The sequence below is a fragment of the Callithrix jacchus genome, chromosome 22, assembly GCF_049354715.1.
Source record: "Callithrix jacchus isolate 240 chromosome 22, calJac240_pri, whole genome shotgun sequence".
Classification (NCBI taxonomy): domain Eukaryota; kingdom Metazoa; phylum Chordata; class Mammalia; order Primates; family Cebidae; genus Callithrix; species Callithrix jacchus.
The window spans coordinates 47,173,465-47,189,215 of record NC_133523.1 but is presented as its reverse complement, the minus strand read 5'-3'; the positions used below and the strand labels follow the sequence as shown (position 1 = coordinate 47,189,215).

The 15,751-nt window shown below is 55.1% G+C and overlaps 1 protein-coding gene across 3 annotated transcripts in view; it reads right to left on the bottom strand.

Annotated features, from left to right (window-relative positions):
* Positions 1 to 3,659: 3,659 nt before the first annotated feature.
* CACNG8 (calcium voltage-gated channel auxiliary subunit gamma 8) overlaps positions 3,660 to 15,751 on the bottom strand; it is a 29,165-nt gene continuing 17,073 nt past the window's right edge. For all 3 annotated transcript variants that reach the window (XM_008988595.5, XM_078360860.1, XM_078360861.1), the window contains exons 3-5: positions 11,942 to 12,025; positions 10,013 to 10,153; positions 3,660 to 7,571 (exon numbers count right to left, since the gene is read on the bottom strand). In XM_008988595.5, the coding sequence (XP_008986843.4) occupies positions 6,802 to 7,571; positions 10,013 to 10,153; positions 11,942 to 12,025 (995 nt within the window). In that variant the 3' untranslated portion in view covers positions 3,660 to 6,801. The remainder of the gene's footprint in view (positions 7,572 to 10,012; positions 10,154 to 11,941; positions 12,026 to 15,751) is intronic.

Here is a 15,751-nt window from a genome sequence, read left to right as displayed (position 1 = left end):
CAGAGGAAATGACAGGGCGGCACACAGAGATCCCCAGCTAGGGAAGGGGCCCGCTGCGTTTCTTCAATGCCTCCCTGGCCAGCCCCCCTCCAAGGGCAGAGATGGAATAGAGGTGGCTCTGAGATTGCAGAGCCTGGTACTTGGAAGTCCTCAGGAAATATTTTTTTATTTTTATTTCTTTTCTTTTTCCTTCTGAGACAGGGTCTTACTCTGTGGCCCAGGCTGAACTGCACTGGTGCAATCACAGCTCACTGCAACCTCAAACTCCTGGGCTCAAGCAGTCTTGCCGCCTCAGCCGCCTGCGTACCTAGGACTGCGGGTGTCAGCCACCATGCTGCGGCTAATTTTCTATTTTTGTAGAGACGGGGTCTCACTATATTGCCCAGGCTGGTCTCAAACACCAAGTCTCAAGCAGTCCTCCTGTCTTGGCCTCCCAAAGTGCTAGGATTATAGGCATGAGCCGCTGCCTGGCCAGTATGTATTTCCAAGAACTGCATGAATGCTTATTTCTGAAAATGAATGATGAAAACCTGTTCTTCCCCTTCACCTCACGAGGTCTTCACAGGGTCTACAGGGGGAATCCCAGAGCGTGCCTGGCGCTGACAGCAGCAAGAGACAGGAGCCGGGCAGAGCAGATCTGCCAGAGCCTCGCTGACGGCATCCCCTCTTCCCCGCCCCCGATTCATCTTCCCCTCCCGGCCCTGGGCCTCCCCATCTCTCTGGCTCCTGCCTGCTGTGACAGCTAATCGCAGGGTGCATTTTTCTGCCTTCTGTCTCCCTATCTGCATTTCTCCCTGTTTCCTTTCAGGGTCTTTTTTTTTTTTTTTTTTTTTTTTTTACTTTTCTTCTTTTTTGAGACAGAGTCTCGCTGTCACCCAGGCTGGAGTACAATGGTGTGATCTCAGCTCACTGCAGCCTCTTCCTCCTGGACCCAAGAGATTCTCCTGCCCCAACCTCTCAAGTAGCTGGGCCTACAGGCACCCACCACTACACCTGGCTAATTTATGCATTTTTAGTAGACATGGGGTTTCACCATGTTGGCCAGGCTGGTCTCGAACTCCTGACATCAAGTAGTCCACCCACTTTGGCCTCCCGCAGTGGTGGGATTACAGTCCGTGAGCCACTGTGCCCAGCCTCTGTGTCAATTACATACACACACACACACACACAATTGCCTGAATTCCCTTTCCCTCTGCCTTCCCCCAAATTCTCTCTCCTCTCCACTCCAGCAAGGCTTCCGTCCCCACTACTGCACTGCACTGGCCTCTTACCAAGACCGCCAACCCCATCCACGTCATCAAACCTAATGGTCACTGTGCTCTCTGGATCCTTCTCCAATTCTCAGTGGCACTTGGCACAGCCAGCTGTCTCCTCCCCTTCTTGAAACACCAATGTCCATTTGTCCTCCATGACCCTCGCCTACCTCGCCGTCCTCCTAAGCTCGCTTTGCTATACCCCCTTCTTCCCCAAGGATCTGGCCAGGGTCATTCTCTGTCCCCACTCACCTGCTGGGCCATGTCACCCAGTCCTGTGGCGTCAAATGTCCCCTACATGCTGACGCTTCCAAAACTTACAATTTTGAGCCATGACCTCTCTTTCCCCAAAACTCCAGTCTCACGTATCCAACCGGCTATTCGATACCCCAGCTTGGATTTCTCGAAGGTGTCTCTAACTCAACACATCCAAAAGAGAGGCCTTGGTTTGTCCCTCCCAAAGCCTCTTTCCTGATCCCAGTCTTCCCTCTCCTGCTAACAATACGCATCAGTGCCCACCAGAGACATGCGTGTCCAATTTCAAACAGTTCTTCTCTTCCTGGTTCCTTTTCCTTCCCTCCCCTGTGACATCCAGTTCACCAACACTGCAGTCTCTGCCTCCAAAATTCCACGCCCTTCTTCCACTTCTTTCTCCACCCCACTAACTCCACCGTGGTCCAGGCCTCTAGCAGCCTCAACCAGAGGAAGGCAACAGCCGGCTACCCCCTCCTTCCACTTGGACTCCTGAGGTCTACGTATGCTCAGCACAGCGATGTTATTCTGCTTTTCTTGTTTAAATAAAAACGTGAAGCCGGGCGCAGTGGCTCACGCCTGCAATCCCAGCACTGTGGGAGGTCGAGGCCGATGGATCATTTGAAGCCAGGAATTCGAGATAGGCCTGGCCAACATGGTGAAATCCCGTGTCTACTAAAAATACAAAAACATTAGCCGAGTGTTGTGGCACATGCCTGTAATCCCAGCTATTCAGGAGGCTTAGGCAGGAGAATCACCTCAACCCGGGAGGTGGAGGTTGGCAGTGAGCCGAGATCGGCCTCTGGACTCCAGCCTGAGACAGAGCAAGACTCTTTCTCAAAATAAACATCAATAAATAAAAAAATAAAAATATGATCATGACATGCCTGTGCTCAGAACCCTCTGAGGGCTTCCCATCAAATCTAGAATAAAATTCAGATTTCTTCCTGGGGCCCACGGCCCTAACTGATCAGCCTCTACCCTGTGCTTCTGACCTATCCTGGATCTGCTCACCACACCGGCCCCCTGGAAGACCTGCTGCTCCTCAGGGCTTTGGGGCTGCCTCTCGTGGGCAAATGCCTGGCACCAGACTTTCTCACCTCTCTCCTTCTCACAATCCATGTCTCTGCGAGCCACTTCATCTAAAGTCACCCTTGCTCTGTCATTCTGTTACTATGCCCTGCTCCTAATTTTGGGGTTTTCTTTTGAGATGGAGTCTCACTGTTGCCCAGGCTGGAGTGCAGTGGTGTGATCTCAGCTCACTGTGACCTCTGCCTCCTGAGTTTAAGTGATTCTCCATCCTCAGCCTCCCAAGTAGCTGGGACTACAGGCGCACCACCACACCCGGCTAATTTTTTATTTTTTGGTAGAGATGGAGTTTCACCAGGTTGGCCAGGCTGGTCTCGAACTCCTGACCTCAAGTGATCCACCGGCCTTGGCCTCGAAAAGTGCTGGGATTACAGACGTGAGCCACTGCACCTGACCTCCCAGCTTAATTTTTAGAGCACTTTTCAGTTACTGAAATATTATTTATTGTTTATCTCTCTGGTGAGTTTCAGGAGAGCAGACCCTTGTCCGTCTGTTTGCCACATCTGCTGGGCCTAGACTGGGTCTGGAACGAGTTGGCACTCAATAAATATTCTTGAATACTGGGGGAAAAGCACAAGAAATGGATCATTCCTTGACGCTATGCTTGCTTCTGAGTCTCCATGTTGCTTTTTGCATGAATCTCTGAGGTTGTTTTTTTTTTTTTGAGATGGAGCTTCGCTATTGTTGCCCAGGCTGGAGTGCAGTGGCGCCATCTTGGCTCACTGCAACCTCCGCCTCCCGAGTTCAAGTGATTCTCCTGCCTCAGCCTCCCAAGTAGCTAGGATTACAGGAATGTGCCACTACACCTGGCTAGTTTTGTTATTTTTAGTAGAGACGGGGTTTCACCATGTTGACCAGGCTGGTCTTGAACTCCTAACCTCAAGTGATCCACCTGCCTTGGCCTCCAAAGTGCTGGGATGACAGGCGTGAGCCACCGCGCCGGGCCATCTCTGTCTTTCTCCAGCTCCCTCTCCCCCTCTGTCTCTAGCTCTGAGGTTGTGTTTTTGTTATCTCTGGGGCTTCTCTGATTTGTGCGCCTGTCAGTCTCTCTCCTCCTTTTCTCTCTTTTCTCTATCACCTTCCTGTCTTTTACTTTTTCTCTGGGACTCAACTAGTTTTGGTCTCTGCTGCCCTCCCCCTCCTCCCCTGCACTCCCTCCTCCCCATCTCACTCTTCCTCCTGCCCACCTTCCACCTCTCTCTCTCTTTCTCTCATTCTGTTTGGCCTTCAGACTCTAGAATCCACTCTCCCCTAACCAGTCCTCTTCCAGCAAAGATTTGCTGTCTCTCTCTCTCTCTCTTTTTTTGAGACAAGAGTCTTGCTCTTTTGCCCAGGCTACAGTGCAGTGATGCCATCACGGGTCACTGCAGACTCACCCTTCCAGGCTGGGACTACAGGCATGCACCACCACACCCGGCTAATTTTTGTATTTTTGGTAGAGACAAGATTTCAACATGTTAGCTGGTCTGGAACTCCTGGGCTCAAGCAATCCACCTGCCTCGGCCTCCCAAAGTGCTGGGATTAGGAGCCACTGCGTTTCAACGCCACGTCCTGCATCCCTGCCCCCTCCACGTATCCTCTCAGCGCTTCTCTATCTCAATGATTGCTATTCCTTTTCCTGCATTTCCCAACATCTCTTCCTGAAACAGCCTTGGCAGAATTCTTCCTAGAGACCTTGACTTTCAGTCTCTCTCTTCCTGGTCCTTCCACACAGGCCTTGGAAAGGAATTCTGAACACTCTGACCTGAACCCCCCCACAGCCCCATATGCTCAAGATAAAGGCCGGCACAGACCCTGGCAGCCTGGCACCATCACTGCCACCGCCCTCCTCATATTGCGTCTGCGGCTGTTTTCCCAGACTGGGAGCCCCTTGAGAGCAGGGCAAGATCAAAATCACCTCTACACTCTCAACACCGTCCAACACAAGGCCTGGCACAGGGAGGCCTCGGGAAATACGTGCTGAGCAAACGCAGAAGGGAACCTACTGAGCACAGCCCCTCTGCTTTCTCAGTGACCTTCAAACCCATCCCCTCCTCTCCACCCCAGCTCGACTGTCATCCTTAGAATCAAGCCTCAATCCCTCCACCTGGAACTCAGGCACCTTTTCCTCTTTTCTTTCTGAAACAGGGTCTCATCCAGCCTCTGCTCAGGCTGGAGTGCAGTGCCGCAATCCTAGCTTACTGCAGCCTCGAACTCTTGGGTTCAAGTGATCCTCCTGCATCAGGCTCCTGAGTGGCAGTGACCACAGGTGTGCTCCACCACGCCCGGCTAATTTTTTTGTTTTGTGGAGACAGAGTTTCGCCATAATATCCAGGCTGGTCTCCAACTCCTGGGCTCAAGTGATCCTCCAGCCTCAGCCTCCCAAAGTGCTGGGATTACAGGCATGAGCCACTGTGCCTGGCTACACTGGCACCTTCAGACTCTGGCTTGTGGCTACTTTCCTGGTCTCATCTTCCAGCCCCGCCTTGTATATGAGCATCCCAGAACTATTAGCACTGACCCCAATACGTCATGTACTTTCCCAGGTTTTCACCCAAGTTGTTCTTTGGCCCCACAAGTCTTTCTTATGCCCATCATCACCCGGGAGACACCCACTCATCTCTTCAAGACCCAGGATGGCCGTCCTATTCTCCAGGAAGCCTCCCCCAAGTGCCGCCCGCTCCTGGCAGCTGGTCAATCTGTCCACCGTGTGCCATGGCACCCGTTATAGTCCCTGTTCAGCACTGATTGCTCTGACGGGATGACAGCATTTGATGATAATAAACTGCTTGAGAGCAGGGCTAGGGTCTGTGTCACCCCTGATCTGGGGATCTGGATCCTCACACACTTCCTGGTACCTTAGCAGATATTCGAAAATGGCAATGGGCGAGTGGCTGAACGAATGAATGAATGAATGGACACGAGTCTCTGTGCCCCAGGGTTTCTTCTGCACACCAGACACCATCCCTATGCTTCAATACGTGGGTAATTATGTGCTTCCTCCCATGAAAGCGTGAGCTCCAAGGGCCAGCGCCTGGGTTCGATGCTGTATTTCAGTGCCTCTCTGCCTCTTACTCTCGTCTCCAAGTTCCTGTCTTCCCTTTGTACACCATTCACATTAGGCTCCTGCTTAAACCCATTCTACGGCCCTCACTGCCCCTAGAATAAAATCTAGACTCCTGACCTACGAGCCCCTGTATAAAGTGGCCCTGTCTGCGTCTCCAGACTCATCTTGTTCCACAGTCACCTGGCTCATAGGCTTCAGCCCTGGCTGCAAGCTCCTTCCTGCCTCAGGGCCTTTGGACCTGCTGCTCTGCCTGCCACACTCCACTCCAGCTCTGCCGTGCCGGCTTCTTCTCATCCGTTCGGTGTCCACTGAAATCTCTCCCTCTGAACGGGGTTAGGCTGCCGTGATGGAGCATTTCATAGCATCTCGTTTCTCCTATGGCCTAACTGTAATTTGTTGCGTATGTACATGACCGATTAATGCCTCTCATGCACAAGATGTTATTCTATGAGGATGTCGGGGCCCCTGGCTGCTTTCCCGCCTCCTGCACGCTGAGCGGGGAGCACAATGCCTAGCTCTTTAAAGCGCACAAATTCATCGCAGGTAATGAATGAATGACGAGGCCCTTTCTGTGCATCGTTCGAGTCCCCTGCTCCAAGGTGGCCTCATGTACCAGTGCCTAGCACACAGTAGGCGCTTAATAAGCCCTTGTGGAATAATGAATGAAGAAAATGAATGAATGCCCGCGTCCAACCCTTCTCTCTGCTTTTCCGCGTCCCTTTGCTGTGTCTCTTTATATAGGGCATATATATAGTTTGCGGATGTAACTATGTATTCGTGTGTTATGGGCCCCTCTCCAGGAGTTGGGCTGGGCTGGGCTGGGAGTCCCTCCCTCCCCTCCCCCCGCCCCGCCCCCCATGCACACAGCAAAACATGAAAAAGAAAACATCTCGAAACTGCAAAAAACACCGTGGCCCTCCCCCCCTCCCCACAGATCCCACAAAAAAATAAAACACGACGCTCCCTCGCGGCGGCCCCCTCCCTCCCCTGCGCCCTCCCTCGGGGTTCCTGCTTCGGAGGAGGAGCGGGACGGGAAGCGGGGACGGGGGCGGGCCCAGCAGTCTCCAGAGCGCTCACGGGGGACAGCGGGGGCGCCCCCGACCCCGGCAGCCTCGATGCACGCGCGCCCGCGCACGCGCCCCGGACACGCCCCTCGGCTCCCTACACGGGCGTGGTTTTCCTGTTGAGCGTGTTGGTGTTGGAGGCGGCGGCCTCCTTGGCCAGGGTCCCGGGGGCGGGCGCGGAGGGCGCGGGGGGCGCGGGGGGCGCGGGCGCGGCGGGCGGCCCGGTGACCGTGACCGTGACGCCGCCGCCCGCCTCCTTGGGGAAGGCGTTGTGCAGCGTCAGGAAGCCGGACGCCCCCCCGCGGTCCCGCTCGGCGCCCGCCCCGCCGCTGCCGCCGCCGCCCCCGCCGCCCCCCGCCGCGCCGCCGCCGAACGCCCCCACGGCGCCGCCGCCGCCGCCGGCCCCCGCCAGCCCCGCGGCCACGCTGCCCTTGGAGGGGTCGCGGCTGAGCGTGTACATGGAGATGTCTGTGGAGGCGAAGCCCGGGCCCCCGGGGCCGCCAGGAGACGCGTCCCGCGACGGCGACGGCTCGCTGGAGCGGGAGCTAGAGCGGGAGCGGCGGCGGTAGCGGAAGCGGTAACTGGGCAGACGGAGGATGGCCGAGGGGCCGCTCCCGCCACTGCCGCCCGCGCCCCCGCCGGCCTTGAGCAGGTCCGAGCGAGACTGGCAGTGCGCCTCGCGGCTGCGCTCGATGTAGATGTTGACGGCCAGCACGCCGATCACCTCGGCCAGGATGAACGACAGCCCGCCGAAGTAGAAGGACCAGCCGTACGAGTAGTGGTTTTTCTTCTCCTCGTCCCGCTTCGGGCCCGGCTCGCCCGCGTTGGCCGAGATGTACACGATCACGCCGATGATGTTGCTCAGGCCTGGGCGGGGACGGTCAGACGGGAGCCTCGAGGCCACCCCCGGCCCCGGCCCCGGCCCCGCCCCCGGCCCGGGTCCGCAGGCGCCAGCGGGCCCTGGCACCTCCCCCTGGCGCTTCTGGGCCCCACCCAGAAGTGGGCTACACCCCGTCCTGGATGTGGCTGACCAAGTCCTGCCGGAAGTGAACGCCCCTCCCCGTCCAATGCTCCGGGCTCTGCCTGCCGGTTACGCTCCAGCTCAGAGGGCTCAGGTCCAGTCCCAGCTAGCCCAGCCCCGGCTGGTCTAAACCCCCTCTCCCAGGTGGTGGAGGGCCGCCTAAGGTCCAGACCGCATCATGCGTGGTCCTGACCCCGATAGGCTTGAGCACCCCCACAGATGGTCACAACCCCAGGTGGTCCAGGTCCTGCCCCCGATGGCCTAGCGACTCCGCCCCACCCCCGTGCTGGTCTAACCCAGGCCTGTCTGGTCTAAACTAAGCCCCAGCTGGTCTGGGACCCCACCCCCACCCCCAAGTGGTCTAGGACCCCAAATGGTCCAGACAGCATCCTAGATGGCCCTGGCCCTGGCGGGTTCAAGTCCCATCTCAGGGTCTAAACTCCACCCTCAGGTGGTCCAGGCCCTGCTCTGAATGGTTCCGACATGGCCCTGGATGGTCCAGGTCCTGCCCCGGGAGAGCCCAGGCCCCACCTCTGCTGGCCTAACCCAGCCCAGGCTGGTCTAAACTCAGCCCTATGTGGTCTAAGACCCACCCCCAGATGGTCTGGGCTGCCCCCACTTGGCATAAACCCCACTCCTCTAGCTAAGGTCCCACCTCTGCCGGTCTAAACCCCATCTGGCTGGTGGTAATCCACGGCACCTAGTCTAGGCCCTGCTCTGACTGGTCTAAAACCCACCTTTGATGAGATGAGTTTCCAGGCCCTGCCCTAGTTAGTCTAACGCCACCCTTAACGTTATAAACCTGGGTTTTCCCCAAGCCCCGCCCCTCTGCTCCTTTGAACTCTGTTAATGATGTCATCCTGCTGTGACCAGGCCCTGCCTATCGCTTACCTAAACTCTCTCTTCATCATATAATTCCTGCGGGAGTATCCATTCTAGGCCCTCCGCTGCTGATCAAAAATTTCCCCTTGATAAAGCAGGCCCCGCCTTCTACTCTAGGCCCACCTCCAGCTTACCAAACCCCGCCCCATGCAGCTCTTGGCCAGGGCCTCCCTGGTCCCAGGTGCCGCTACTCCGGACTTTCAGGTCCTCCAAGCCCCAAACTTTGCAGATCTAGACCCATCCCCAAAGTATAACCTGCTCTTCTTCTTTTTTTTTTTTGGATGGAGTTTCGCTCTTGTCGCCCAGGCTGGAGTGCCATGGCGCGATATCGACTCACTGCAACCTCCGCCTCCCGGGTTCAAGCGATTCTCCTGCCTCAGCTTCCCAAGCAGCTGGAATTACAGGCGCGCGGCACCACGCCCGGCTAATTTTTTTATAGTTTTAGTATAGACGGGGTTTCACCATGTTGGCCAGGCTGGTCTCAACCTCCTGACCTCAGGTGATCCGCCCGCATCTGCCTCCCGAAGTGCTGGGATTACAGGCTTGCGCCACCGCGCGCGGCCATCCTGCTATTTAAATATGCAAAGCACTCCTTCTCTGTATTCTACTTCTCCAAAAAAGCTCTGCCCCTGGAATTTCCCAGTGCTACTCATGCAGGGTAGAAAGGGGGTCTTACCCCTTTCCTGTCGTGCCTCTTGAGTGTTCCAGCCCTAGCTCTCTGCTCGTCCAGGCCCTAACTCTTGAGACGGCCAATCCCAGATACTGCCTGGCTTTGGTCGGCCTCTGGCTTGAATCAGCCAGATTGACTCTCTGTGCCCTTAAGGACATAACCCCTCCCCTCCTGGCTTTTCCAGGCAGCTCCCCGTCTTTTCTAGCCTCTCCTTCTCCAAATGGCAACGGGCACGGGCCCGATTCAGTCTCCCTGGTCCAACCCCTTTAGTTTCCACTTCCCGGGACGGTTTCCCAGGACCAGCCCCCACTCTTGGATCCACCAAGGTTTCCTAAGGGGCGCGCCCAGATAACTTTCTCCCTCTCCTGGACCCGCCCTCCAAGGCCCAGCCCCGCCTCTCTAGCCTCTAGAGACCAATTCTGTCTCCAGGTCCCTCCCCCAGCTCCTCCCCTTCCGTCTCCAGGACGGCGGGTTTAGGATCTTAAGCGCTCGGCATCTTACGTGCCAGACACCTGTCTGTGCTGGTTCCCTCCTGCGAAGGCGTCACTACACCCACCTTACCCAGCGGGTGGCGATGGCGCTTGGGAACCGCCTAGGAAGGCTCCGGGCCCCCGGGGGTGCTCGGGGCAGGGTGGCTTTGTACACACACACACACACACACGCACATGCACTCACGCGCACACACGTGCGCGCGCAGGTAGGCCGCCCCGGCCGCCCCCTCCCTCTGCCTCTCACCTGCTGCCACGAACAGGATCCCCGCGCCCAGAATGATGTTCCTCTTGGACTTGTAGACGCGAGAGGCCGCCACGCACACCCCCCCGAGCAGCAGCAGGATGGCGCTAAGGATGGGAAAGATGCTGGAGGCCCGGACGACCCCTGCGGGAGAGGAAAGAAAGGAAAAGGAGAGAGAGCCAGGGCGGTCAGAGGCGGCCTCCTGTGCCCCCTTCCCGGCCCCCCATCTCGCGGCGCCTCCCGCCAGTTCTGTCCTCCTCCCTCTCCGGCTGTGTTCTGTGTGTTTGATTTTACTGTTGCCTGATTCTCCTGTTTTTAAAGTTTCTCTATTTCTCGGTCTGATTTCCTTTCCCTTTTTTTCTTTGTCCTTTTCTTTCTACTTCGGACTGTTTTTTCTCTCTCCAGGAATAGTTCTCCCACTTTTAATCACTTTGCCGGGTTTTCTCTCAACTTCTCCATGAATCCTCTCCCTTTCTTTCTCGTCCCTCCCTTCCTCTCGTCTGCGAATTTCTTACTCCATATCCCGCAAGTCACTTACTGCCGCTCTCCACACCCCCTCCCATTTTCTGCCTCGCTTCATCGGTCTGGTTTTTTCTCTCTCTCTACCTTCCTTCCTCCCTCCTCGTCTCTTTTCTACCAGGCTGAATCTATTTCTGAGTTTCTCTTCCCTTCTCTCCCTGCTCCGTCCCTCGTTTTATTGCTTGGCTTCATCTATCTTTCTGGGTCTGTCTCCCCTCTCTCTTCTTACCTTCCTGGCCTCATCTGTCTTCCTACCCCACCCCCACCCCTTTCTGCCTGGACTCATCTGTCTTCCTAGTCCCCCTCCCGTTTTTCTGCCTGGCCTCATCTGTCTTCCTAAGTTCCCCCTCTTTTTTTCTGCTTGGCCTCACCTATCTTCCTAGCTCTCTCCCCCCTCTTTTTTTCTGCCTGGCCTCATCTATCTTCCTAGTCCCCCTCCCGTTTTTCTGCCTGGCCTCATCTGTCTTCCTAAGTCCCCCCTCTTTTTTTCTGTTTGGCCTCACCTATCTTCCTAGCTCTCTCCCCCGTCTTTGTTTCTGCCTGGCCTCATCTGTCTTCCTAAGCCCCCCTCTTTTCTTCTGCTTGGCCTCACCTATCTTCCTAGCTCTCTCCCCCCTCTTTTTTTCTGCCTGGCCTCATCTGTCTTCCTCGTTCTCTCCCCCTGCCCCTTTTTCTGCCTGATCTCTTCTGTCTTTCTGGGTCTCTCTCCCCTCCTTTTCTGCCAGGCTTCTTCAATCTTCCGGGTTTCTCTTCTCTCCACTCCATTCCTCCTTCCCTCGCTCCCCACTCCCTTTAGGCCTGGCTTCCTCCAGCCGAGTCTCTCTCCCTCTTTTCCTCCCTCCCTTCTTCCCCTAATCTCTCTCTCCGCCCGCCCCGCTTCTCTCTTTCTCTGCAGTCCTTCCTTTCCACCCACCCGTAAAACCCCAGGCAACCAGATTTTGCAATTTCGGAGCCTGGCTGAGGCCGCAGCCAATCATCATTTAGGATTTGCCGCGTTCTCGGGGTAGCTACCAATGGCAACACAGGCTTTCCCAGCGGGCTCCCGGGAGTGGCCCATCCCCGCCGGAGATTGCCCCACAGCCCTGGGGCGCGGCAGCCAATCCCAGCCCGGGAATCCACAACCAGTCACGGCGCAGAGTGGCCGCGAGGCTCCGAGAGAGCAAGGCAGCCAATCGGCGCCCGGGATCCTCCCTCAGCCCGCCCCAAGGTGAGAGGAGGGGGCGGGAGCAAGAGCATGCAGCCAATCGGGAACCAGAGGATCTCACCATCTGGACTCGGATTGGCTGGGAAGCTAAACCTCGGCGTGTCGATCCAAGTGCCGGGGCCCCAGTCCCTTCACGGGGCGCCCTCCCCGACGCCCTCCAGGCCCCGCGATTTCCCCACTCCCCACGTCTGTCCCGGACCCCCACGTACGGAGTAGATACTCCGCGCTGTCGTGGTCGTAGTCCGTATCCTCCGGGAAATGATTGATCTTCACGCAGACGCCTCTTTTCAACCCTGGAGGAGCGGGGAGGGCAGTGGTGGGGGCAGGTACTTCAGGGTTGGGGGCTGGGCAACCCCACTTACAACAGACCCTGCCCTTCCCCCAAACCCCTTCTCTCTCTGGGCTGCTTGGGAGACCGCAAGTCCTGGCTCCTGAGCCCGACTCGTGATATGGGACAAACTTTCAACTTCTCCGGTCTGTTTCCCTGCCTGTTAAGGAAAAGAAGAAAAGCAAGAAAAAAACCCCAAAGTCTAACATCTTTCCAGCACTCACAGCAAGGCCACAGACCTTGGCCCTGTAAGCTGCGCTCAGTTGCTCCAGCACTCTGGACTTCGACTCCCACCTCTGTAAGAAAGAAGGTATTGTTGGCTTCAACAATAGCAAGACGCCTTTCCACCTCCAAATTGGTTGGAAAGTCTGGAAATGCGTGGGAAAAAAAACAAAGGGATGCGGAAGACGATGAGGACTACATTTCCCATGAGGCCCTGTGAAGTCTGGAGTCCAGTTGTGAGAAGAGCAGTCGCAGTGGATCATGGGAGTTGTAGTCTCCAGTCCTGCGTGGAGAGAGCTGAAGGGAGGCGGGAGGGTAGAGAGAGAGGGAGAGAAGTTCCAGTCTGTTTCTGCAGGGAACCTGTAACCTTCTGGAGAGAGATGGAGTGGTTGAAGGAAGCAGAGGTGTGTGGAGGGGATGGAGTATGCCTCTAGGGGTCACGCAGCCTCATCTCCATCCCCTCCTAAGATGCCCATCCTCATCTATCTGCTCATCCTTGGGAACAGTTAATGTTTTACTACCTCTAGCACATAGCTGGAGAAAAAATTAAAAATATAAAAAATGTGGTTTTCTTAACTGCCCAGCTCTGTCCAGTTTTGCAGGCCTCTACCCACGCTGTGGAACATTCTGCTCACATTCCTTGCTGATGTAGTACTTACCTGCAGCAGGCAGCTGAGGAGGCACCTTCTTTAGGAAGCTTTCCCTAGACACACACATAGACACACACGCACACACACGCACTCATTCCTCCCACCAAACTTGGGTCCGTTTCCTGCTCTTAGGTGCCCCGTGGGACATGCATTAGTTGATCGATGATCATCTTTGTCCTTGGCAAGCTGGGAGTTCCTGGAGGGGGTAGGGCATGGGAGTCCGATTCCTGTGTGCCAGCATTTCTTGGCACTAGGCCTGGCACATAGGAGACCTCAAGAAATGAAGGTTGAGGCCAGGCACGGTGGCTCACGCCTGTAATCCCCGAACTTTGGGAGGCCAAGGAGGATGGATCACTTGAGGTCGAGAGTTCGAGACCAGCCTGGCCAATATGGTGAAACCCCATCTCTACTAAATATACAAAAATTAGCTGGGTGTGGTGGCGGGCGCCTGTAATCCCACATACTCGGGAGGCTGAGGCAGGAGGATCACTTGAACCGAGGAGGCGGAGGTTGCAGTGAGTCAAGATTGCACCACTGCACTCCAGCGGGGGGGACAGAGCGAGACTCCATCTCAAAAAGGAAAAAGTAAAGAAAGAAATGAAGGTTGAATGAAGAATGAATGAATGCATATAAGCATAGCAGAAGGGGAGATCAGAGGCAGACCATGGCCACCAAAGGACAGTGGGGCAAAGAATAGGGATAGAGGAGGAACTGGGAAGAATAAATACAAAGGGAGTAATACTGCCACGGGCTAACGTGCGTTGGGTGCTTCCTAGGTGGGCCAACTCATCTGACTGCTCCCAAGAGTCCTATGAAACATCATGCGGTTTGTGTCTTATGGTGGCCAAATGTTAGACATTGGAGCATCTTTTTTTTTTTTTTTTTTTTTTGAGACAGGGTCTCCCTCTGTTGCCCCAGTTTGGAGTGCAGTGGTGCAATCTCGGCTCACTGCAACCTCCCCCTCCTGGACTCAAGTGATCCTCCTGCATCAGCCTCTCGAGTAGTGCCACCATGCCCAGATAATTTTTCCATTTGTTGTAGAGACAGGGTTTCTCCATGTTGCCCAGTTTGCCTAGGCTGGTCTCAAACTCCTGAGTTCAGGTGATCTGCCTGCCTGACAGGCATGACAGGCGTGAGCCACCATGCTGGCCTCTGCCACTTCCTTATTCTGTGTCCTTGCTGGTGTTACATAGGCCAACTTGCTTCAGTATCCCCACCTGTAAAATGCAGAGAACAGCAGGGCGTGGTGGCTCACGCCTGTAATCCCAGCACTTTAGGAGGCCAAGGCAGGCAGATCATGAGGTCAAGAGACTGAGACCATCCTGGCTAACAGGGTGAAACTCCATTTCTACTAAAAATACAAAATTTAGCTGGGCGTGGTAGGGTGTGCCTGTAGTCCCAGCTAGTCAGGAGGCTGAGGCAGGAGAATCGCTTGAACCCAGGAGGCGGAGACTGCAGTGAGTCAAGATCAAGCCACTGCACTCCAGCCTGGCGACAGAGCAAGACTCTGTCTCAAACACACACACACACACACACAGAACAGGACCTATCTCATGGGACTGATATGATGGACTGGGTCCAGGTGGAGATTTGGCACTTTGCCTGAAATACAATTAAGTGCTCAGTTGATAGCAGTTGATATATGGTACACATTACCCAGATGTGGAAACCGAGGCACAGAAAGGGGTCATCATTTCACAGCTGATGGATGGTGGCAGCAAAACGCAAACACACATCACGAATGTGAGCATCTGGGCTGTTCAACACTGTATTACCAGCACCTAGAACAGTGCCTAGTACCTACTGAATGCTTAGTAAGTATTTCTAATGAAATAATGAATGAATGAGCCAGGTGTAGTGGCTCACGCCTGTAATCCCAGCACTTTGGGAGGCCAAGTTGGGTGGATCACCTGAGGTCAGGAGTTTGAGACCAGCCTGACCAACATGGTAAAACCCCATTACTACTAAATATGTGAAAGTTAGCTGGGTGTGGTGGTGCACACCTGTAGTCCCAGGTATCTGGGAGGCTGAGGCAGGTGAATTCTTTGAACCTGGGAAGCAGAGGTTGCAGTGAGCTGAGATCTCGCCATTGCACTCCAGCCTGGGTGACAGAGCGAGACTGGGTCTCAAAAAAAAAAAAAAAGATTGAATAGGCCACAAGCACATGAAAAAAAGATGTTCAATTTCACTAATCATTAGGGAAAAGCAATGAAAACCACAATGAAATACCATCTCATATCATTTAGTATGGCTACTATCAAAAATTAATATCCTGGACACGGTGGCTCATGCCTGTAACCCCAGCACTTTGGGAGGCTGAGGCGGGTGGATCACTTGAGGTCAGGGAGTTCAAGACCATCCTGGTCAACATGGTGAAATCCTGAATCTACAAAAAATACAAAAATTAGCCGGCGTGCTGACTCACGCCTGTAGACCCAGCTACTTGGGAAGCTGAGGCAGGAGAATCATTTGAACCCTGGAGGCAGAGATTGCTGTGAGCCAAGATCAAACCACTGCACTCTTGCCTGGCGACAGAGCGAGACTCCATCTCAAAAACAGGTAAAATAACAAGTGTTGTGAAGGATGTGGAGAAGCTGGAATCCTTGTGCACTGATGGTAGAAATGTGAAATGGTGCAGTGGCTATGGAAACAGTACAGAGCTTTCTAAAAAACTAAACACAGGATCATCATATGATCCAGCAATGCCACTACTGGGGATAGACCCAAAAGAATTAAAAGCAGGGGGGCCAGGTGCAGTGGCTCATGCCTGTAATCCCAGCACTTTGGGAGGCCGAGGTGGGTGGATCACGAGGTCAAGA